The sequence below is a fragment of the Amborella trichopoda genome, chromosome 10 (genome assembly GCF_054954075.1).
Source record: "Amborella trichopoda isolate Santa Cruz 75 chromosome 10, AtrichopodaSantaCruz75HAP2 v2.0, whole genome shotgun sequence".
In the NCBI taxonomy this organism is placed as follows: Eukaryota; Viridiplantae; Streptophyta; class Magnoliopsida; order Amborellales; family Amborellaceae; genus Amborella; species Amborella trichopoda.
This window is the reverse complement of record NC_142345.1, coordinates 21,737,683-21,762,477: the sequence shown is the minus strand read 5'-3', so window position 1 is coordinate 21,762,477 and position 24,795 is coordinate 21,737,683. Positions and strand designations below refer to the sequence as shown.

At 36.4% G+C, this 24,795-nt stretch overlaps 1 protein-coding gene across 6 annotated transcripts in view; it reads right to left on the bottom strand.

Annotated features, from left to right (window-relative positions):
* Positions 1-21,257, bottom strand: part of LOC18428170 (Major facilitator superfamily protein) — a 73,620-nt gene extending 52,363 nt beyond the window's left edge. For 5 of the 6 annotated variants that reach the window (XR_016043002.1, XR_016043001.1, XR_016042999.1 and 2 more), the window contains exons 1-5: positions 20,577-21,254; positions 20,362-20,473; positions 19,619-19,819; positions 11,000-11,099; positions 2,787-2,899 (exon numbers count right to left, since the gene is read on the bottom strand). Coding sequence is in view for 2 of the 6 variants with exons in the window: in XM_020663564.2 (XP_020519223.1) it covers positions 2,787-2,899; positions 11,000-11,099; positions 19,619-19,819; positions 20,362-20,473; positions 20,577-20,811 (761 nt within the window). In the remaining 4 variants the exon portion in view is untranslated. Of the gene's footprint in view, positions 1-2,786; positions 2,900-10,999; positions 11,100-19,618; positions 19,820-20,361; positions 20,474-20,576 lie in introns of all 6 variants that reach the window. The other variant, XM_011622852.3, reaches the window with a different exon arrangement.
* Positions 21,258-24,795: the final 3,538 nt, after the last annotated feature.

Below are 24,795 nucleotides of genomic sequence, written 5' to 3'. Positions count from 1 at the left end.
TACCAATTATATTTTAAATTTAAAGTAAAGGCCATCCAAGGTGGCACAAGTAAAATAATGAAACCCTACAACCACTAGAAGCATTCGAAGAAAGATTTATACTCCAATTGACATGGAATCAAGATTTAATCCACGTTAGAATCCAGATTCGATATATTTGGGAACGTCTACACATAATTAATGGGTTCAAGTTTTCAACGATGTGTTGGATCGAGATTCCGAAATTAAGGAATTAAGTTTTTTTCGTTCCAATAAATAGTTTCTAAAGATGTGTTGAAACGAGATTCCGAAATTAAGGAATCGAGTTTCCTTGGTTCCGAAAAAAGTTTTCTAAAGAAGTGTCGAATTGATATTGCGAATTTAAGGAATCGAGTTTACTTGATTCCGAAGAACGGTTTCCGTACAGATTCCTTAATGGAAACACGGAATCGCATTTCATAACCAAAAACGCGAGGTCGGTGGAGAGATTCCAATAATTATGGTGTCGATGTCAATGTCAATGAGAATGATGTTGCATTCATCTCCCTGTACATGGATAACATGCTAATTGCCAAAAGTTCAATGACTCTCGTTTTGGAAATAAAAGCTTTCTTGTCATAGTACTTTGATATTAAAGATTCTGGAGAGGCTTCATATGCTTTGGAAATGAAGATCATGAGATAGAAAGAGAGAACCATTCAGTTATCTCAAGAGACATTGCAAGAAAATACTTGAAAGATTTGAGATGGAAATATTTAGGCCCATATTGACGTCTATTGATAAGAAGACCACGAGCCTAGCCATGTGTTCCACAAACACGTAAGAAAAGGAGGTCATGCAGAGAATCGTATTCAAAAGCAAAGTTGGGACACGGATTCATGCTATGTTAGGGACGAGATTGGAATAATCATTTTCCATCAACATGATTAGCAGGTTCTAAAGTAATTCAGGCACGGAGCACTAGAAACCGATTAAAGAGTTATGTGATATTTGCTTGTTGTGACTTGCTTCCATTAGTGTTGCAGCATCTCTGTTTGGGGGTACGCAATCCTCCAGCACCATTTGGCTAGAAGAATCTTGTTGGACATTTTAATTTGCGCATACCCAAGCCACCCTCCTCAATTGTTCAGCATACTCCATCCCATTTAAGCGATGATGTTTGTGAGCCTCTTAGTAAGAGTTTCACAGGAAACAATTAGATCTTTCCAACCATATTATATGTTTGTGAGCCTCTTTCCAATTAGATCTTTCCAACCATATTATATGTGACATTGAGTGGGGACATAGACATAGGCAGAAACATTACTTACAGAGCCTAAATCACAGTGATTCTCCACTAAGTGATAGGTAACTTTGCCTCCAGAGGGCTAGTTCACTCTGCAATATCTCGAGAACTCCATTCCATAGGTTTTTCTTGGAGGTTACAGCACACAAAGGCCAGCAAAGGTACTTCAATGGCAATCAATCAGAGTCAACCAATGCCTTGTGTGATTTGCAAAACTTAGGCGAGTCTGCTCAGACCTGCCTGAGTCAATCAAGCTCAGACCCTGCTAAGCACGACAACCCTTCTTTTTTCTTTCTTCCCCTCCCCCCAACTCAAGTCGCCCAACTAAATGTAGAAACTTGGCTGATATTTAAGGACTCAGCGAGCTCTTCATGGACTCAGCAGGTCCATCAGAACTTGCGGAGTTCGATAACTTTTCTGAGATATAAAGGAGAGCAGAAATCCGACCCCCCTTTTCTCATATTTTGCCATTGAAGAACCTTTCTGAGCCCAAATTTCATGTGGTTTCTGGAATTTGCACGATATATTGATTGTATAGATCAGTTTTGAATTATATATATATATATATATATATATATATATATATATATATATATATATATATATATGTGTGTGTGTGGGGGAAATGACCTTGTGAGACCCTCCCACACCCATGTGTGTAGGACCCCAAAGGATCACCATTAAATTTGGTATGGATCTCTAAAAAAATCAAGTCTCACACTCATGTGATAACGTTTCTAGAGATTCATGCCAAATTGAATGGTGATCCTTTGGGGTCCTACACACATGAGTGGGGGAGGGTCACATGGGTGGGGGAAGGTCCTATAGGATCATTACTTATATATATATATATATATATATATATATATATATATATATATATATATATATATATATATATATATATATATCTATATATATATAGATAGATATTATGCTTGACCGATCAAAGATTTCGACCTAGGTTTTGGGCGAATTCAAATAGTTGCAATTTCTTCGAAATGTTGGTCAATACTCGATGAAAGTTGTTCCAGCCTATTTTTGTGTTCTTCATCAAATCATATGCTTGCTTCTTCAACAGACACCAAAAATCTCAGATTTGCATGTTTTTTACTTTGTATTTATTATTCATTTGAAATTCACTAAAGTCAGCAATATTTTTTTTTTTTAGTAGTAGAGAACTATACCAGAACTATCAACCTCAACTATAGCATAGAACAAAAGACAGAACATAAATTGTACAAGACAAGATATTCCTTGACAGTTTCTAGCCACATAGAGTAAAATTTTATACTCTATGAATATCTCTTGAAATTCATAGAAAAATCTCTCAGAACTATACTGGAACAAAAAGTAAGCATCAGAAAATCGGAAGTCATCCAGTAATATAGGTAAGACATAAATTTTGAACATGCACAAAAAATAGTTCCTCTCATACATACCTAAATCTTCCATCATAGAAGTCCAACTTAACTGACAACCTAAGCTTCAGAAATGAAACTCCATGAAATAGAGATTTTACCAATGTGGATCATTGTCAGATGGAATTCCAAGAAGAAGTGAAGCAATCAATCCTAAGCAAGTTCCAATTTGACATAGAGTACCCAAGGAGCCTCTATGTTTTGTTGGAGAGACCTAGAGCACAAATAAATTAAGATGTGCGACTTGATTTACAAAACTAAAAACACAAAATGAAAGTATAAAAGGAGGATATCTCCATTAGAAATCGCGACATCATAGCATAAACAAAGATTCATGAAGAATAGGACCAAACATAAATTAAATAAAACAACAATAGTGAAACCATGACTATGTTATACAGAAAGACCTGACATTATATCCAGAATTAGTTTCCAGTATAGGTAAATAGAAGTGCCTTATATTCATTTCCTTTGTCAAGCAACATAGTTACAATAAACAAAGATCTTTAAGGAGTAAATTTTATCAAATATAAACTGAATATTTCCATTAAGACAACAAGATTCCTTGAGCACCCTAGCATCTGAATGCTTAAGATGATATTGGAGGAAAACTACTCTATGCACTATCATAATACATGTGTTATCATGTGCATGGTTTTTGTATAAGTATGGGGCTTTCAAAGGCATTTGCTTTTGATTTTTCATTTCTTCTCTGCTATGCACTCAGATTTTGAACGAGTTGATTTTGAACAAGTTGAAGTTAATCATAGGAGAACTTGTTTTATTCCAAATTTCGGTGCATTATTTTTTTTAGACATGTTTATGGATGTGCATTATTTACTCCAATGATTATGAATAGTTGGTGTTGGAGCTAGACCAAGTACAGGTATATAAAATGGATTGCCTAGTATGTATCTGTTTAGGATGTTCTCAATTTGGTGGGGATTCGGTGGTTGAAAGAAAGCTTTCCACAGTCAATCGTACCAACAATTAGATGGCATAAGAAGGCACAAGGGATTTCCATAACACAAGTCTACAACTCGATTGCTTGAAGCATGCTACTTACACGAACACAGATGTGACCTTGGGCTAGAGTGGGGGCCTACTCTTCTAAAGAGCTTCTCACAGGTTACAAAATACATGTTGAGGTTTTGTGGCCTTTAAAGCCTGTGAGAGCATATAAACATAATAAATACAGTAAATTACACACTTCAATAGGGAATGTATGCTGGTTAACTTACCTAGGGTTAGGTGGTTTATGACCCAAGTCATATCAAACCCTTTTCCCTTGGGCATAAATACTATCATTGAGGATTTTACACAGGTCATCTCTTATTGAGGTTGAAGAAATGCCCAAGACAACTTTCTGCAGGCCTAGAGAGACTTGTAGTCACCTGTGTGTGGTTGCAGGCTTGTGAGAGAGAAGGTCAAATCCTCAACAAACTCTTACACGGCATGTACATATGACAGCCACACTCTGGAAAATAACCTTATAGCGGGATACATGTACAAGCACATAAAGAGAGTCCCCCTTGCACTATAGTGATATGTGCATGTGACTTGCTCTTAAGGGAAACATGTAATCCACATACTGGGACCGTAGTTCTGCTATTTATTGACCAACTTTGATGGGCCAATCAATAGCCCCTATACTGACAATGGGTCATGGGTCCTGTTGGGTTGGTTTGAGAAGATAGTTGTGGATAACGGATCCTGATATAACTGGAGTGCTCTGATAGTCACTTTTTTGACCCATTGATACTTAGCCACTTCTAGAGGTATATCTAAGTGTTTTAGTATTTCTCAAGAAGTTTAGAAAAATTATTTTCAACTTTATTTTATTTACTTTAGAAAAATTATTTTCAACTTCTAGAGGTATATCTAAGTGTTTTAGTATTTTATTTGACAAGATAAGGGAAAGTAGACTTAGGTGGGCTGGTCATGTAAATCCTCGACCTAGAACAACATCGTTTAAGAGGGGGATTTGGTCCAAGTGGAAGGCTCTAAAAGGGCAAGGGGAAGGTTCGGACATGGATGGGTTACCAGAAGTGCCCCTAAAGGGCATGGTTCCAGCTCCGAAATCCAGATCCCATACTCCAAAGAGGGCGATTTGGTCCAAGTGGAAGGCTCTAAAAGGGCAAGGGGAAGGTCCAAAGGACATGGATGCAACTTAGTTACCGGAAGCGCACCTAAAGGGCATGGTTCCAGCACCAGAATCCAGATACCATGCTCCAAAGCGAGGATCTCAACCGAAGCTCTTTTTTGCTTTCTTTACAGAGCTCATTTCTTTTTCTAGGAATCTCGACCCCTTATTAGTACGGATCTGATCCCCTTAATGAGGGAGCTCAATCCCTCTATTTGTGGAACTTGATCCTTATCATGTTGGAATCTCGATCCCCTAATTCAAGCATCTCGAACACTATATTCTAGAACTCCATCCATATTATATAGTGATCCCAAACATAAAGAACTAAAATATTTCAATTGATATATATAGATTGTGGATTATAGAGTATTAGGCTGGATTTGTAAAATGTATTAACCGTATCAAGAATTAAAATAATAAAGCATTTAACACAAAGATGATGATGATGATGAAAGTATTTAACACAATGGGAAGAGGGAACCCCATCTGTTGCGCAATTGGGATCTAGTTTGCATGAGCATTGGAACTGCGATCCTTCATGGATTAAGGACCCCAATTTATATGGATCACGGTCCCTGTATATTCATGATCTAGATCCCATGAAAAGTGGGAAAGGCGGCCCTTGTGAAATGGGATCCAGATCCCATGAGCATTGGGACCGGGATCCTTTCTATATGGGATCAATCTCCAAGCTAGATACGTTGTATGGATATCGATCCCGGACTACCAAAACTCTTGACCCATGTCAATCCGAGAATTCGTTCCCTATCCCAGAGCCGTTCCTACTCCGGTTCTCAATAACTATGGGATGGAAGTAGCAAGAAGAGATATAATGACTTATGGTCTGACTGAGGGTGTGGTGCATGATAAAGAAGAACAGGATTCATGTAGCCAACCCTAAATAATTGGGATAAGACTCGTATGATGATGATGGGTTAAATTTGTCTACATGCTCCGAATTTCCCATACCCCAAATTCGTGTAAATGGCTAATATTTCGTTCCTCTTAATGTAACAACAAAACACATGTCAAACACATTTAAGTGTGTCAAGCACAAACACGATTTCAGACAGGCCTATCAACATAGCCAACATGACATGTGGTATTGGGTCATGCATTTTGGGGCCGGTTTTGTGTTTTTTTTTTTATGCATGTCCCAACATGTTGTGTCTGTGTAAACCACAGGTGTCCTACTTAGATGAAAGAAACAGGTGCCACAACCAGAAGACACTGGTGTTTCAATTTTAGACTATGTATTTCAGTGGTAAGGCAAGCGTTTCTAAGTTGTGAGACTAAGACACGGTCTCTCCGTTGTGAGGCATGCCTATCTTGAAATTTAAATGTAATTTTTTCAACGGCATTTAATATACCAATTTTTTCTTATTCAGATGTTGTTACTACTCATTACCAAGTTTTGCCTATCCCCATATAATATATAAGTAAAATTAAATGTTTATACACCAATAAGTATATAAAAATGGGGGGGAAAAAAGAAAAATCTGCTGTGTGTCTACCATGAGACATGTTTCTCTTGCATGACTTGGTGAATTTAGGAAGGGATTGGTTGAAATTAAAGAAGGTTCAAACCTTAGGTTTTGGTTGGGTTCTTGGGATGAAGGAAAAAGCTTGAGGAGGTTTGAGTGTTGCAAGTAGATAGAGAGGTTTTGAAGTTGGAGGTTGAGTTGGACATGGTTTGTAGGGAAAGATGGGCAAGAGAAGGTAGTGTGCAGGTTAGGGACAGATGGATGAAGAAGGAGATAGGCGTAGCATGGTTCAAAGAATGCCCTACCTCTCTTGAAAGATGATTACCAACCTAGATTTAGAGTTGAAGCAACTCACAATCAAAGATGTTTGAGGACTCTCTCCTCAAACAGGGATCTTTGCACTAATTCTGAAAACTAAATTCATTTTATTTGTTTTAAATCCCAATTCACAGATGACTAGCCGAAGGCCATACACCTTTATTTATGGTGGTTAAGACCCCAAAATATTGCTTAACTTGTAGGCTATGTAATCTCTAGATCTATCCTAATAACTCTCTCTTCCAAATTCCGAAACCTATATTTCCCGTAATTGCTAGGATCTCCAAAGTCCTAACTAGATGCCATCCTGCTATGGAATCTTGCTCCAGCATTTCAGGAAAGAAATTCAAAGGATCCCAATTTTTAAATTTTGAGATCTCGATCCCCATGTTAGGTATATCTAACCCCATCTTAAAGACCAAGATAACGACTAAAATGATGATTTTTTAAGCCAGCTAGCAACTTAACTATACTTTTAAAATAGTTGTATTGTTTGGTCATTATGAACAAAGAGAATCCCAACTTTAAAGAATATATATCGTTTAAGCCTTTAAGATCGGGAGCAAGATCACCAAAAGGATGTGATTGAGACACCTAAAAGTTAAGTATTGATCCCTGACATATAAATTATGCAGACAATGCTCCAAAACATAGGGATCTTCTCGCCTTCACGATCCCCCCACTCCCAATTGGCTCATGATCCCATGATTTTTCCGCTAAGCAAAAAAAGAGAAACCAACAAAATAGGAAACTGACAACTGAAAATCTTACCAATATTAAATATCTCATGCTATCCCAATCTAATGCGCCCACATGGTGGCCCATGCCTCTAGAAGGGGTCTACGGTTCACCCAAAAGCTTCTAAAGTTTTTCTTATTGGCTCTCGTAGAAGTTAGTCTTGGGCTGCCACTGCTTCTTGGGGGGCAACAATAAACGTCAGGACCAATCTAATGCACTCGTAGTAGTATCGATAAAGCATGTGAAGGAAGGATTAAGGATTCTATTCAAGGTTAGGATCCCAAGATTCAAGTAGTGGGATTAGAAGAACTCTTTATTAAGCATCCACATAATTGGAGACTACCAGGTTCTCGAAGAAATACAGCAACCAGTCCATTCGAGAACCCATGATGTCTCAGAGCATGTTCATCTTGGTGCTATATTTCTGTCTGTACATGATCAAGCACGTCAATGTTTTTCCTGTTATAAGAATCAAAGCACAAATGTCCTGTAACATGATGATGGCATGCATACAATTGCACATATCTAACATTTCTCTTAGTCTTAACTTTGTTGTAGGTCATTCCTATTATTTACACCAAGATATATGACTTTACCATTTGAGTCAATACCTATTTGATGCGAATTATTTATTACATTGGTATAAAACTTAAAGATGGATTAGCTCAAGGAATCTAGGATTTGCTTTTATCATGCAAGGAATCCAAGAAAAATGAAGTGGCTGAACACCTCTGAACTAATCTGCTATTTGAATGCAAGACTTCTTGTAACAAAAAAATGATACACAGCTGCCAGCACATGGCTGTTAAAGAACAGAAATGTATTTAAACATTTCTTATAGCATCAGCCAAAGCACAAATCCTTGGCTTCCTTCAGAGGTATTTCCTCTGAAAGCCAAAATTAAAAAGACGTAGAACAATGTGATTATGCAGCATGCAAATAGTTTTATTTTCCTTCCACATGTAAAGGGAATCACAAATATTAAAACACGGTATCAATTATTAGATGCACCCAAGGGTGCAACGTCGGCCCTGAAATAGTACAGAGAGAACCATGGTATCATGTATGCTGTAATCATATATTCATTCAGTTCGGTTCATATATTCGTTCTGTTCCACTCAGTATATAGAACGCTAATCAAAAGTGGAAGATGAACAAAACCACAACAGACATGCACACAACCAAAGCCATCCAAAATCAACCTGGGAGTTTCAATATGCTAACAATAAAGCAATCAAATGATTCAGATCATCAATCTGCGAAATTGATGATTTATTTATTTCTGGAGGTCAAGACTTTAGGTTCTTCATGGGCTCTTACTAAAAAGATTGTGGGGGCTTATCAGTCTCCAATCTGGAAAGCCAATGGAATTTCTTGGGTATGGAGATTCCTAAATGAAACTAACTGTCAAAATGCAACCTGCCCTCCAACTATGTCATCAAATTAATTTCAATAACAACTCTTGAAGGAACCCAGACCACGCAGCGGTGAGAGACACCTCCACATTATTTATTTTTCCCCACTTAAAGACACTTTAGCAAGGCAGTTCTGCTAAAAATGTTGTTTTTTCATTAGTAACAGTGTGGGAATGAGAATGATAGGAGGAAAGGTCACCAGTTTTTGAAAAGGTTTGTGGTCAGGAGCAGTTTTGTGTATGAGTAAGATAGAGAGAGAAAGAGAGAGAGAGAGAGAGAGAGAGAAAGAGAGAGAGAGAGTCAAGTGTCTCTGACCTCCATAGTTTTATGGGATGTACAGGTATTCTATGTGATCTAAACTTCAAGTCCATAGTTAAGTCACAAGTGTGCAGGCATACACCTACGAAATTTGCAAGGTTGCAGAAAAGTGCATCATGCAGAAGTTTTTAAATTGCCCCAAGGCATTTTAGGAAAAGCCAAATGTTTTTCATTAAACCTTTCTTTAGGGAGTGTAAATATTATCGGAAGTGTATAACAATTTTACAGAGATCCAAAAAAGACTTTTTAATCTTCAGATGACTTTCGGCCTAAAACAAAGTATACTTTGAAAAGGCTCATTAGCAACAATTTTGGGATACCTCAACAAGTAGGCTCATTTTCAGCTTCTAAAGTCACACAGGCAAATAAAGAGGCTGCTACTATTTTCTCATCAGAAGATGGGTTGGAGAAGAGGGTTATAATAAGTAAAATCCACTTTAAGGTTCTTCTTGGTCTTCTTTGGCAAGAGATTTTATCAGAGGTTCATCCAGAAGTATCCATCCTCTTGTCAATATAATTCTACTATTCTAGGGGAAGAGATTTTCAAGCATGTATACAGTTGTTTTTTGTCTGTGTTTATATTTTGAAATTATCACGATCCTTAGTCTTAGGTGATCTAGCAGACATCTGGTTTGGATGAGAGAGGTCAACGATTCAACTGCTAAAGCTTGCCCCAAGAAAAACCCAAATACACAGTCAAACCCAAAATCTGCAAAAACTTAATATTCTTTGTGAAACTATTGTATTTTGTGCACATCACATACATATCAACATCCTCGAACCTTTTACCACAAATTCGAAGGATTGGACCAGCGATGCAATTACTGCAAAAAAAAAAAATAGAGAGATTTATGCTCATGTCCCCCTAAATATCTTTTATTATAAAATCCTCCTAATTTTTTGAAATTCACACCCATTTCTTATCTTTTTCATTTTCATAAAATACCATCACTTCCGACCTTGAAGATCCGAAGTGCCAGCAAAAAAAGCCGAAGTCAACAAAATACTTGCACTTCTGACCTTGAAGGGCCTAAGTGAGAGTACTGTGGACCTCCAAGATCTGAAGTCAATGGACTTTGGTTAATGTAAAACAATAACAAAAGTTCTATGGCGTAGTCTTTTGCACTTACTTGCAGGCCTAAGTGCACTTCGCACCATCACTGTCTGAAGTGTTCTCACTTTGGACTCTAAAGGTTCGAGTGTACTTACTTGCAAGTCAGACCTTGAGGGTCCAAAGTGAAAGTATTCGAGAATTTTGTCATCACTTCAGATCTTCAAGGTCCAGAGTAGAGGAATCTTGGGAAAATAAAATATAATATAAAAAATAAAAAATAAATAAAAAGAGAGAAAGGGCAAAAGAGAGAGGTATGAGTGTAAAATATAAAAAATTGAGGGGATTTTTATAAATATGGATATTTAGGATGACATAAGCATAAATTTCTCCAAAAGAAAAGGACTGGACACAAAAAAAAAAAAAGTATAAATAACTTAGCTTCTCTATTTATACCCCTCATGTTCCTTCTAAATTACAGGTACCAAACCATTGTTTCCACACCCATCTTCAAACACATCAAACAGATTCATCATAGATTGCAACATATGCTGCAACATATGTCTGTGGGTATTATCTCATATGAAAATAGCATATATGCGTCCGATTATCAGATACACATTTTTATATCATGGATTACAAAATGTTGAGAAGTATCTCTACTTATATTTGTGTTCATATCTGGGTAACCGTGTATGTTGTGTACAGGCAACTTATACATTCTTCTAGAGCTTCAAAAAAAATCCATAAGAGCATTAATTCAATTGTTACTCATATCAACACATTTTCCACCTCAACCATAACATTTACAAAACATCATGTTGCTGCATAAATAATTTAATACCTCTGAAATGTATATTGGAACCAGAACAGTGTTCACTCCAATGCCAAGACCAACCAAAAATCTTCCCAATAGCATCTGATCCACGGTATGGGCTTGTGCACTACAATCAAAAAACAAAACGAATAGGCAGATGAATTGGACTTTGATGCATAATTTTCAACTCCCACTGAAGTATCTAAGCATTAGTTAACAAATTCATGTAAAACTATTTTTAGTGTTATTGGCTTGAAATTCTACTCCAATGAAGCAACATGAAACAAGACATGCATCAGAATTGCACTTTATAAAAAAAACTTCAATATTTGAAAAGTAATATTTATCCCTCTATTTCTTATTTAATATCGAAAATGAATCATGATATTCTGTCAAGGAAATCATCAAAAAACAATTGCCACTCACGAAGCAAATCTGTTACAACAAACTATTTCTTTGGCACATATCTTTTATGTAACTTCCTAATGGGTTCAATAAACATGGTCTGCTAAACCAAAAAGTTGCAGCACAAAATTAGATTTTTGTACAAGATAATCTGCCACTTAGTTCTTTTCACATAATGTAATGTCAATCCTTCATTCAGTAAAAAGCAGGAACACTTCCAAATATCCACAAGAAGTTGTCAAATATATCTTAATAAAATTCATAGCTCATAGACATGGTGTACTCAACTTCAATCAGTCACCCACCAAGTCATCTAAAGCCATAATCCACCAAGTCAACTAAGTACAAGACTACATATAATACTTTCTAATGTTAAACTTTAAATGGCATGACTATTGGCCTACATTTGCCCTTTAGGCCAAGATCCATACATTGATCATGGAGGGAGCAACGGGACATTGCCATCATTTCAGATGGATAGGAAGATTGTTTTTCTTCACAAGGGTTAACATATGGAGATATAAGTTGTGCCATTTATTGGCCGACATTTGCCCCTTAGGCCAAGATCAATACATTGATCATGGAGGGAGCAATGGGATATCGCCACCATTTCAGATAGATAGGAAGATTGTTTTTCTTCACAAGGGTTAACATATGGAGATACAAGTTGAAAATAACCTTGAGTAATCAAAAGAGTGTAAAGAAGAGGAGAACAATTAGATAGGACCATTATGTAAGCTAGCCTCTACAACACCAATTAAAGAATCTTAAAAATTCAAATGTTGATTATCTTGCACACAAGCTATTACAGAAGCATTAAATATAATTATTATATATACCTATTATATATAATTAATATATTGATTATATATATCATAATACATATTAATTATTATATATAACACATATTATTTAATATATTTTTTTTTTTTTTTTTTTTGATAATGTTGACATTGTATTACTAAAACAAGAAGGAATACAAAAGATTGAGGAAAGAGAGAGCCAAGATTACCCTCAAGACGGGTATCTCAGTCAAAATAATTAATATATTTTTAATATGTATATATAATACATATTATTTATATAATAATGGCGATCAATATACTCATTATATATTAGAATATATGTAGTAATTATTATATACACAATTTATATTACTATACATTATTTATTATATAATATTAATTAATATATAATTATTATTTTAGTGGAAAACACATCTCCACATTTTTAACCTCAAAATGTGGAGATATTATTCCACCTATTTTGGTGGAATACAAATTTTCACATGAAGGCCTCAAACTTGGATACAGATATCCAAACAGAGACTGAAATGCGATCTCCACACGCATCCAAACTGCAGAAATGCATAGTATCAACGGAATTGAGAGACCCATTTCCAAGGAAACAACCCCTATTGCCTTTAGAAAAAAGGACTTGTACTTCTAATCTTATCAGTAAGGCTATTTCCTACACTTCACTTTAACCCTCCTTTCATGTATGTCTTTGCTAGATTTCCTCTATTTCTGCTCCCACCAAAGTGGTAGATGCATTGGCTCATCCACAATGGAACGCGGCCATTGAAGAAATGATTACCTTAAAGAAACAACAAAATTAGGATGTAATTGATTGGACAGACAACATGTGCTAGGATGCAGATGGGTGTACACCCTGAAGTACAAGCTATGTGATTCGATGAGAGATACAAAGCAAGTGTGGTGGATAAGGTGTTTATGCAGCTATATGGGCTTGACTATAAGGAGACTTTTGCTCCTCTAGCAAAATTGAAATCAATAACGGTACTTTTATCAATGGTTGTTAATAGAAAAACGGCACTCCACCAATTATATGTGCAGAATGCCTTTCTCCATGAAGATCTACAAAAGGAAGTATATGTGGCATTACCACCTGCGTTTTATCCTCTGAGGGATAAAGGGAAGGCCTGCTAGTTGAGGAAAGCTATATATGGACTGAAACAGTCGCCTCGAGCTTGGTTCAAAAAATTTAGTATGGCATATTGAATTTTAGATAAGTATTTCTTATCATTTTGTCTGGTTAAAAGATATTCTCGTTCTACCACAATTCTGATAGTGCACATGGACGATACCATGCTCACAAGAAATAATAATCACGGAATTCAAAAAGTGAAAAACTTCTTAGGGAGCGTTTTTGATGCCAAGGTTCATGGCCCATTAAAATATTTCCTTAGAGTTGAGGTGGCAACGTTTAAACAAGGACCTTTCTTGTCTAAAAGGAACTATACACTCAATCATACTATATACTCAATCCGCTCATTGACAAAGGAATGCTTGGAGCCAAACTAGTAGAATCTCCCAAGAGGTTATTCACAAATTGTATGATTTGCAGTCAGAACCTCTAAACAACCCTGGTGGATATCAGAGATTAGTCGATAGACTTATATGTTTGACTATCTCACAGCCAGCTAGAGTGTCTGTTTATGGATGCACCATGCTCCTATCCCCTGGAGGATGTTTATCGAACTTTATAATATTCAAAATCAACTGACAACGGAGGACTACTTTATACCAATCACAATAACCTTGATATAAAAGGCTTTTGTGATGCAGATTGTGCCATATAATATCTTTATCAACAATCTACCAATGGTTATTTTATGACAATGCATGCTAATATAGTTACTTGGAAGAGTAAGAAGCGACCGATCTTCACCAGAAGTAGAGTATCAATCAATTTCCAAGGAAACAACCCCTATTTGGCTTCGTTCTATTCTTTTAGAATGATTGTTAATGTATCAGTTCCTATTCTTTTAAATTATTGACGCAAATAAAAATTGGGGTGATCAAAATTTTAATTTTTTTAAAAAATTTGTCTTAGGAATAGGAAGTGCGTTGGGGTAAGGTGAGAGGATTTTGGTGCGTGATTTGTTTAGTAAATAGGGTGTGGCGTGAGTTTTTTTAGGAAAGGTAAATTTTTTATTTGGTGTGAGTTGTTTTTAAAGCTTACCTAAAATTAGCGTGGCTTAAAATGGGAAAGTCCTATTTTCATGGACTTGGAGATTTAGTTAGAGATTTATGGGAGATATATAGGGCCTCACATGGGGAGAAGTAAATATTTTAATAAGAATTGAGGGATTTAAGATATTTAGATTTGGGAAAGATAAGGGACTTAGATATGTGAAGCATTAAATGTAGATAGAGAGTGAGATAACGTGGGAGGGTGATAGAGTTTACATTTGTGGCTTTTTATTATTTATATATTTATTTGGTTATTTATTTATTTATTTATTTAGTTTTCTTCCAAGTTATTTAAGAGAAGAGTCCCTCATTGTAACGACAGAGAGAATTGAATTTGAGTAAAGAATTTGAGTCTTATGAAAACATCTTATGGAGTTGACTGCCTTATACACCTAGAGAGAGGGTATATTCTCTCACCTTGTATTATTATTTTTATTTCTCTAGGTCAGCAATGAAGTCCACCCCAAAAAATCTTTTTACAAGACTCAAATTTTTTACTCAAATCCAATTCTCTCTATCTTTACAATGAGAGACTATTCCCTTTAAATACACTTAGAATATAAATAAATAAATAAAAACCCACAAAATATAAACTATCTCTCTACCACGTTCTCTCAATCTCAATCCACGTTTGATCCTTCCTATATCTAAATCCCTTATCTTTTCCATATCTAAATCATTTAAATCTCTCAATTCTTATTCAAATCTCTTCTTCTTCTCAATCTCTTCTTCTCCCCATGTAAGGCCCATATATCTCCTAGAAATCTACTAAATCTCCAAGTCCATGAAAATAGGATTTTCTCATTTTAAGCCACCTTACTACAAGATAAGCCTAAAAAACAACTCACACAAAATAAAATATTTACCTTTCCTACGCTCATGCCAGACCCCATTTACTAAACAAATCGCGTACCAAAATCCTCCGACCTAACTTACCCCAATGCAACTCATATTCCTACGACAAAATTAAAAAAAAAATTGTTAACCTCAATTTTTATTTGCATCATTCTCTCGGGATTGGGAAAAGCTAGACCTCGAGGCTTATGAAACTCAAAAATTTTCCTTCATCATCTTCTTTACTTTGTTCCAACTGCAAATTTTCACCCTTGTCTTGTCGAACTTTTGATTGTTAATCCGAATCAAACAAAGTCGTGATATGCTTAAAATATTGATGCCAAAATCTCTTGCACCTTCTACCACTTGTATTTCATGAGTCTTAATCAACTCAACTTCTGAAGCAAGCTGCAATGTGTGATTAATGCTTGAATTAGTAGTTGATTCTTGTTCTTCTACCTCTCCATGTTCTTCTTCCTCCGATTAAAATCCATGTACTAGATCTCGTAGATACTCTATAGGACGTGGATCTTGTCTGCCAATTTGTTATTGACGTTCTGGATCAGTGGTCCGAGTCGGTCGGGGAACTTGATTCGTCTCTACAATAAGATGTGGTGTCAAATCCACATGGTTGCGAGCGCCCTCTTCTCAAATAATAGTATTCTCCAACCGAATAATAATATTCTCCAACCGTGGCACCCGTTGTTTAATTTTTCTTATGTCTCATCGGATGCCCTCCAAAGTTGTGTTCATGCTCTCCTAAATGTGCTTAGCCACAAACTCCATGATTTACGGCAATATATCCTCAAGTGTACGGGCAAGTTTCGACGTCATTGTCGCTGATGGATCTTACTTGCTCTGATACTACCTGATACAGGGAAGATGAAGCAAAAAATAATTAAAATAAAAGTAATAATATAGGGTGAGAAAATATACCCTCTCTAAGTTTTCAAGGGAGTCCACTACAAAAGATCTTTTTACAATGTCAACTTTTTACTGAATCACCAAATCTTTGTCTTTATAATGAAGGACTCTTCCCTTTAAATACACTTAGAAGAAAAATAAATAAATAAATAAAACCAACAAAATATAAACTCTATCTCCCTCCCACAATATCTCAATCTCTATCCACGTTTGATCTTTCCCATATCTAAATCCTTTATCTTTCCTATATCCCTTAAATCTATCAATTCTTCTTCAAATCTTTTCTTCTCCTCAATCTCATCTTCTCCCCACATGAGGCCCCATATATCTCCCATAAATCTCTAACTAAATCTCCAAGTCCATGAAAATAGGACTTTCCCATTTTAAGCCATGTTAATACAAGATAAACATAAGAAACAACTCACACCAAATAAAAGATTTACCTTTCTTAAAAACACTCACGCCACACCCTATTTATTAAAAAAATCACACACCAAAATCCTCCCACTAAACTTACGCCAACGCACTTCCTATTCTTAAGACAAAAAATAAAAAAATAAAATAAAATTTTGATAGCCCCAATTTTTATTTGCATCAATTATGATAATCAAGTGGCAATTTATATCTGCCTCGAACCATGTATTCCATGAAAGAACCAAACATATTGAGATCAACTATCGCTTCTTACGAGAAAAGGTTGCTTCAAAGACAAATGTTCTCCATTTGTTTGCTTTGAGAATCAATTGCGAGACATACTACAAAGGATTCTAATCAAGTTCGACTAAAAGACACTTTGGGCAAGCTGGGCATCTATGACATATATGCTCCCTGCTTGAGGAAGAGTGTAGCGACTATTATGGGTTCTATGTCTACTAGGAACTGTGTAGTGACTATTATGGCCCTCGTGCCTATTAGGGAAATCTCCATTTGGTTACAAGGCACATTAACCAAGAGGCTATATATTTTTGGAAACCCAATATGTACCAAATTTGTATAATATCCTATTATACATGGATGCTTTTCTTGTTGTAACCTATATGCGTGATAGCTGAAACTTACATGCATGCTGACCTATATTTTAAATGCCATAAGGATACATGTGCACATATCAGGTACATTGTCCCATGAGTTTTACAATGTGAATATTTTACCAAATCGTGCATCTGAATTTTATTCTCTCTCTTCTCTCAATCTTAACAAATACGACTTGATAGTGCAATCAGCGGGCAGTTTGATGAAATGATGTACAGAAAAAGATAAGAAGTAGAGAAGTCTTGAGAAACAATGCCTACTAGAGGAGCAAAAGGCCTTGCAAATCCAATTTGAGTGGAAGAACTATATATATACGTATATATGTATGAAATGGAAGAAACAAACATGATAGGTAAGAGGAAAGCGACTCCAAATATGAGCCTTTTCTAAAAAAATGAACTGGATCTTCAGGTCTGAGCATGGGTACAGAGAATTGTAATGTACAGAGAATTAGAAATAGCTCTGAAAGTCTCACCCTTTAGACATGATCTGGAGTAAATAATATTTTGCATCAGTAAGTAGGTAAAAAGGATGTAGAGAAGAGCCTGTTTGGCATCTAAAACCAGAAACCATACAGAAAGCCCCTATTGATCCAGGAACAGGTATTATTTGATGCAAATAAAAACAGTAGCTTAGAACAACCCACTCAAAAGGCCAATAAATCATCCTGAGAAATAGCAATAACCAGTTCAAATAAAGGACAATTATAGTTTCCTAGGTAGAAGAACTGGCTAGAGATAGGCCTAACTTGTCCACTTCGTGGCTACTTTCTTTACAATACAGGGAGCTTTCCATCTCATAATTCTTAGAAACCATTCAATGTACTCCACTAGTTTAATTTCTGAAGTTATTTCCTTGGGTTCTGCATCTCCACAACAGTGTTCAAGTCCAATTCAACCATTGGTGACTCATCACCATATTCCTTGAAGAAGAGCCTCGATTGGTTCTACCAAATAGATAATATATTATGCTCTAAATGTTTACAATTTCAGTGCCACATCCATAAAAGAGTTCTGATACATGCAATCGGTGTCGACAATATGTTCAAGCAGAAGGAAAAATGTCGGCTTGAGTAAGGCAAACATTGGTGCAAGTCCAATGCCTCAAAAGCCCAAAGGGATCCTCCACAGGTTTAGTTTGCTTCCAGCTATAGAGCTAAAAACCAAGGCGTAATATTGCTCTTTAATCCCAGCTGTAGTCAGAATCCTACAAGGATACACTTCACGAATCATTCACTGCACTTGTAGAAGGGATGCGTTTTAACAATCCACATGGAAATATTCCTTGAATATGAAGCTTAACGCCATCATAATCCTCATCTAATCAGTGGTTAATCTAAATGAATTCAAATTGGATTGGATGTTATGTTTTATAATTGCCTATCAACTACTGTTCTTTATTTTAAAAGTAGCAGAGCGGGTGTATCCCAAGTTTACATACGAGGTGTGAATTGTATAAGAGCATCATGGCATCTTTCATGAGTGAGGTTGAATATCTCAAGGATCTTGATACAGCATCACATTTACTGCCCAGTTTCTAGTCTAATCTAGCCCCAGGGCCCAGTTTCTAGTCTAATCTAGCCACAAGAAATATATTGCATTTAGCAGTCAAAACCAGATGTGCTAAGCAAAAGATTTATGTTTCCAAAACTACTTAATTTTATAAATGCGCTAGGGCACAATGCACTGAACTTCACTTTGGAAATAATAATATAATTATTCATCCCATTCTGTACCCGTCGATTGAAGAACTCTAGTTTGAAAGGACTTTAATAACAAATACGTCAATTTGATTTCACGGAACGTGTGCTTCTGTGAAATAGTTTTGTTCTAAAAATGTTTCTAAATGGAAGCAAGAAATGAAATGAATGTCTATTGAACACGCGTTTTCAATGCATGTGCAGGCAGGTGCATGCACGTGCACACACACAGACGCACATGCTTGTGCACGCACGCACACACACAAGCACGTGCATGTGCAAGCGCACACAAATATTATCAACAGAAGTATTTGGCCCTTTCTTTGTTCACTGAGAAGTTAATTCTCTTTTGCAACTGCAAATACATTGCCTTAATGAGGATCTAATTCTCATGCCTTTTCCTGTAGTCTCTAAAAAGTTCATTAAAGAATAAATCAAATGCTCCTTGAGAAATTATCTATATTAGACAAATCCTTTCAGGGGTGGACTTCAGATAACCTTATCTACTAGCTTGGTAAATTTCTTTTGTACATTGTACTGCATCTCAAAGATCTACAAAGGAAATCACAAGGTACTCTTTCTTGCAACCTATATTCAGGGCATTCTAGATTTTCCATTGAAATCAATATATTGCCATTGAAAATTCAATATATCATACTGTAATATAAAATAAATAAATTTTGAAGAAGCATCATATGGAAAAGCATAACAATATCTATATCCAAATGCATATGACATCATTAGCAGGAGGTCAACCTCAGAAGTGCCCCAAGAGTCAATGGCACTGTATCAATCTGAAGTGCTCGTCGACAACCAAGCTTGTCGATCATTACCCCAGAAATTATGCTTCCAATAAATGCACCAGCAATAAATATGCTCACCACAAGGCCCTCAAGAAGAGGCTTCCCTTCAAATCCCAGCTCTCGTGCAATGAATATAATTGGACCATTCATGACCCTGAAAGTACAAGTCATGATACCCTCGGAAATTTAGTTCCCACAAATATATAGATAAATGAACTAGTTAAATAGATCAAAGCAATAAAATGTACAAATATCTACAATATGGTGCCAGTCTAGTTTTCTATGTTCAATACACGTAGAGAGTACATCTTGTTCCATTTCACATGTAACCAAAGATGCAGACTACAAAAACTGCAAAATATAATAATGGCAGTGTCATATGCAATAATTTGATCAAATGAATGCCATCTCTCATTTATAGTCATAATCTACAGCAGCTCCCCGGTGCATGAAGACCTAGAGGAGGTGAAAGTTCAGAATTCATCTTTATGTGTTTGTTTAACATAACTCTTTATAAAAAAAAATCCCATTAGAAGCCACTTATTGTTAGAGAAATTTCACTGAAACTAAATATTAGTGAGTTATTGGTGCTTCAATCATAAGGATCACATTGTTACTCCATGAGTCACAATGCACTTCAAGTGTTCTAACCACACCACGCCGCTAAAAACTGTGTTAGGGAGAGAGTGGCCAAACCCTATGTGATATCCAAACAGGAAATTAGCCATGGAGGCTGTGAGAACATGAGGAAAAGCGGCCAACCATCCCAAATCATCCCCACCTCCATGACCATTGCTAGCATCATCACCTGCAACATCCGACAAATTAACATAGTATTTTCAGGTAGAAGAACAAGAAAATAATGGTTTTGATTAAGAAATTCACACTAAACGTTCATTGTAGAAGAAGACCTGAAATTCGAGTCTCCAGTTCGCGTTCTTTCACAGAAGGATGATCCTTGAATTTTCTTAAGCAACGAAAAGAAGACCTCAATTCCCATTTTCTCTGAGCAAGCAAAGGAGAGCCATGAAAAGCCACGCAAAAATCCTTGGGTGCCTTAGACGGAAAGAGTAATAGAGGAACAGGTCCAATAATGGATTGATTCAACTGGGTTGCCAAGCAGTAGTCATAGAGCTTGGGAGACATTGAAATTATTCCCTTCGTCAATCTTTCTAGGCTCTGCTAATCAAGAACGAAAAAACTCCTACTCCATGGAAACACCACTAGAGAAAATACAACTGCGAAACAGAGACTTTAATTTTACTAAAAACGAAAAAGAAACTTTAATAATCAGTTTAACAGAAGAAATGCCCAACTACGGAATAATGGAAGTTCGCTTTAATGGATGCCACCGGGAAGAGTATTTGGATGTTCGGGAAATTTTATTTCAAATTTTGGCTCTAGTCACGACGCACTTACCACCACCCGATTGAATGTATGGTATGGAGTTGTGTCGTCCCTATAATAATAATGATAAAAATAAATAAGTGAATGATTTTTATATTTCTAAATTATGAACCATTCAAAAAGCCTTGTGTTCACAAAAGATTTTCTTTTTTGGCTTTTCATTTTTTTTCTTTTTTCCGCCCAAAACAGATGAAGGGCCTAGGGCTTGTAGAAATAAGTTAAGTCTCAATTTTATCTTTTCTTTTCTTTATATTAGGTTAAGTTCAAATTTTTTATGCACATGCTTATTACCACTATACATGCCTACAAACATATAAGAACGATAAATGAGAAAAATGCCATAAAATTTTGTATAGGATTTTACGGTATCTTTATTCTTATTTAATTATTTTAGGGGAATGCATACTACGAGACTATCTATTTTTGGTAAAAGAATGTCACAATCATCTTTAACCATTAGATTTGAAATTTGGACATTAAGAACAATGTACAAAGTTCGAGAAAAAATTTATTGAGCATTGTGTATAATCAATGACATCATCTTTAACCATTTAATTTTACATTTGATAGCTAGGAATGAATATGACCTCCTTATGTCAAAAACTAAATGATCTCATCTTATACTCTCTCTTATGTTAATAGTTTTCACATGTGCTTGATGATGAGAATAATGATTACACAAATTTTGAACTCATTTAAGGGCCCAAATCCCCACTAACTTTACCACTTTTTTTTTCTGGAATAGAGTTGAGGTCATGGTAGTAGCACCACTTGAGCCTCAGCTAAGGGTCTAGGTTTTCATTCTTACTGACGCATTCGAAAAAACCGTTAATTATTTCTAAAAATGGGTAGGGACCTGTATTCCCCATTGATTTACCCCAAACAAACAAAAAAAAAATTGAACTCAATCCAATATAGGGAAAAATAAAAAAATTGAAATACTAGATAAAAATTGGGAATAAACATAAATCACAAAATATTATTGACATCTTTTGCATTTTGAAAAATATAGGGGATATTTGCATAAAGTCCTCCTATTTTTGGCTTGTTTAGCAAATATTTATCAAAATAAAAACTTAGAGAAACATAAGCCAAAACTATTCCAAAAATTCAATAGAGAAAACTCATGGAAAGCAATGTCGAAATGTACATGGATGAAGCCTTAACCCATTGGGATCAAGAGAGATTAATGATGATTAAAGGAAATAAAGATCTAATCAACAAAGAGAGAAGACATGTTGCAGTAATAGAGAATTTATAGCAAAGATGAACTTAACAAATCAATGGAAATTGAACAATCTTATTCAATTATTGAAAGCTTGAAGACTAGATCATTCATGGCTTGAATCTTGAGATATGGATCACCATTAATGGAGTAGTATGAAACTTTCAATGGAGCTCTTCTCTCACCTCAACATGTAGGAGCATTTAGAGAGAGAAAAAAGAAGAGGAAGAGCTTGGGTGTGTCACATACAATGGTAGAGAAAGCATATAAAGTACCTCGAGATTTAATTTGGTGGGTGTTGGAAAATAAATGAATCTTCAAACACTACATCAACTTGGTGAAAGACATGTAGGTTGAAGCGATGATTAGTTTAAGAACAACTAGTAAAGAGGCGAGTGAGTTTTTAGTGACAATAGTGTTGGCTATATGGCCTTTCAAGGCCTTAAAGCCAAGGATCTTTCACTTAATGGGAGTAAGAGAGAGAGTAGATCTGGGTGTTTGACGAACAATGAGTGAAACCTATATAAAGAAGTATGAGGATCATAGCTCCGTAAAGCAAATTTTGAATGAAATGAAGAAGAAATATGATGCTTTAAATGAGGCTAAGAGCATTGTAAGAATGAGAAGCCTCCAAACTTGCAAAATGGATGATCACACAAGAGTATGTGATAACTTGAGAGAGTTCAACAATTCATGAATGAAAATGAAAGGGCTGGCACTCCACTTGATCAAGGAACCCTCAAGACCAACTTAGTGGTATAGGTCAACACCTACCACAACCAAGTCAGCCGATTCTTCAATCGGTCCCTCTAGTTCATCCGATCAAACAAACCGTGCAATTTCCACAACCGAAGGAGATACTTATGGGTCAGTATGCCCCTCAGGCACAAATCTATCAAACCGCCCCCATGGATGCAGCTCATCAATCTCAGGCCCATGCAGGTCAACATGTACCCCAAGTCTCGACTCATCAATCTACGCTTGGGAACCCACCAACCGGTGGGGCTACTATCATGCCAAACACCCAACATGAAGGCGCCTTAAAAGCAATGTAGGATATGCTTGTAAGAATGGGCATGCATGAAATTCTACCCCCGAAGGCCTATGTTCATGAGACCCTTGGAGGCATGGAAGACCTTCCTGTGGGATTTGTCTGTTGGGAAATATTTTTCATCAACATGGGGACCCCGCTCAATAATGCCTAGCAAACAGTGGAAATTCTGGCAGTCTCAAAAAAGCCCTAAAATTGGCCAAGATCTTCATAAGGTCTCTCAAAAGTCCTTCGCCAAGTTTCATTGCATTCTGACATGTCTAAGGCAGTGTAGACTGAGAAACAGTTCCGGCAGAATTAGCCTCTCGCACCCTGAAACGGACCTCTATAACTAGAGCTACATTTTCAGTGTCTCAATTTGTTATGGACCACTACTATTGGATCCAAAACTGTTGAAAACCCTCAGGGGTCAAATTTCAGCTCGAACGGACACTCCAGGAGAAAGTTATAGGCAAAAGAGTGAAACAAGAGGGGCCGCACGCTATTCCCGTGCGGCCACCCTGCAACTCCATACCATGGAAGGAACAGTCATGAACAATGACTTTTGATGATTGTATCTCACCCATCTCAAGTTGGATTGAGCTCAAATTCGGTGAGCATGTTCATCTAATTAAGACGAGCGATTCGATATGTGGCACGCCCCGTGACAATACCCGAGCGTGAAGAAAAGCTAGAGAGAAGTTGCTGATCCGTGAAGAAAGAAAGTACAGGAAATTCAGCAGTATCGTACCTCGCTCGAGCAGCCAGATCACGCCACTCGTGAGCCCGATCGATGTGAAACCAATTCCATCGTGTACGTAAGGTCTCGGGCTATCACTGACCCGAACCCCGTACATGATGAATCATTGGATTCTGCACATGAAGCCAACAAAGTGATTGCAAATCGCGTCGCCGAAATTCTAGATTCCAGCCAAAATTCTAAAGTTGCAAAATCTTCGTTTGGGTATGGAATCGAGCTATGTTCGTTGCCCCGCGATCTTAACGACATGCTTAGTGTAATTCAGGGAAGGAACCACCGAAAAGCATCAAGGAACGAGTACACTATCAATCCGAAGTTTCAAGATCTATTTAAATTTCAAGTCACATGATCGCGTACTAAAAACATGATCCATGACTCGAAGTCGGTATTAAATCGATCGTCATGCCAAGATGTATAAGAAAACAATCATCTAACGATCAACCAGGCATCAAAACAACCCCGGATCATCCATGCAAGATCATGCAAGTTCTAAGGCAACACAGGGACTGTTTTGAAATTCCATTAATTGTTAGGAAGGGGTAAATTTGTCATTTTAAACCCTATTTTCTAATTTCTTTTGGTTCAATTTAATCTTAATTTCCAGCAAGGGCAAATTCTATATATACGGACCATCATTGTACGCACGAGAGGACTCAACCTCTCACAAAAAGAGAGAGTTTTTCCTTAATACAAGTTTTTCTTTTTTCT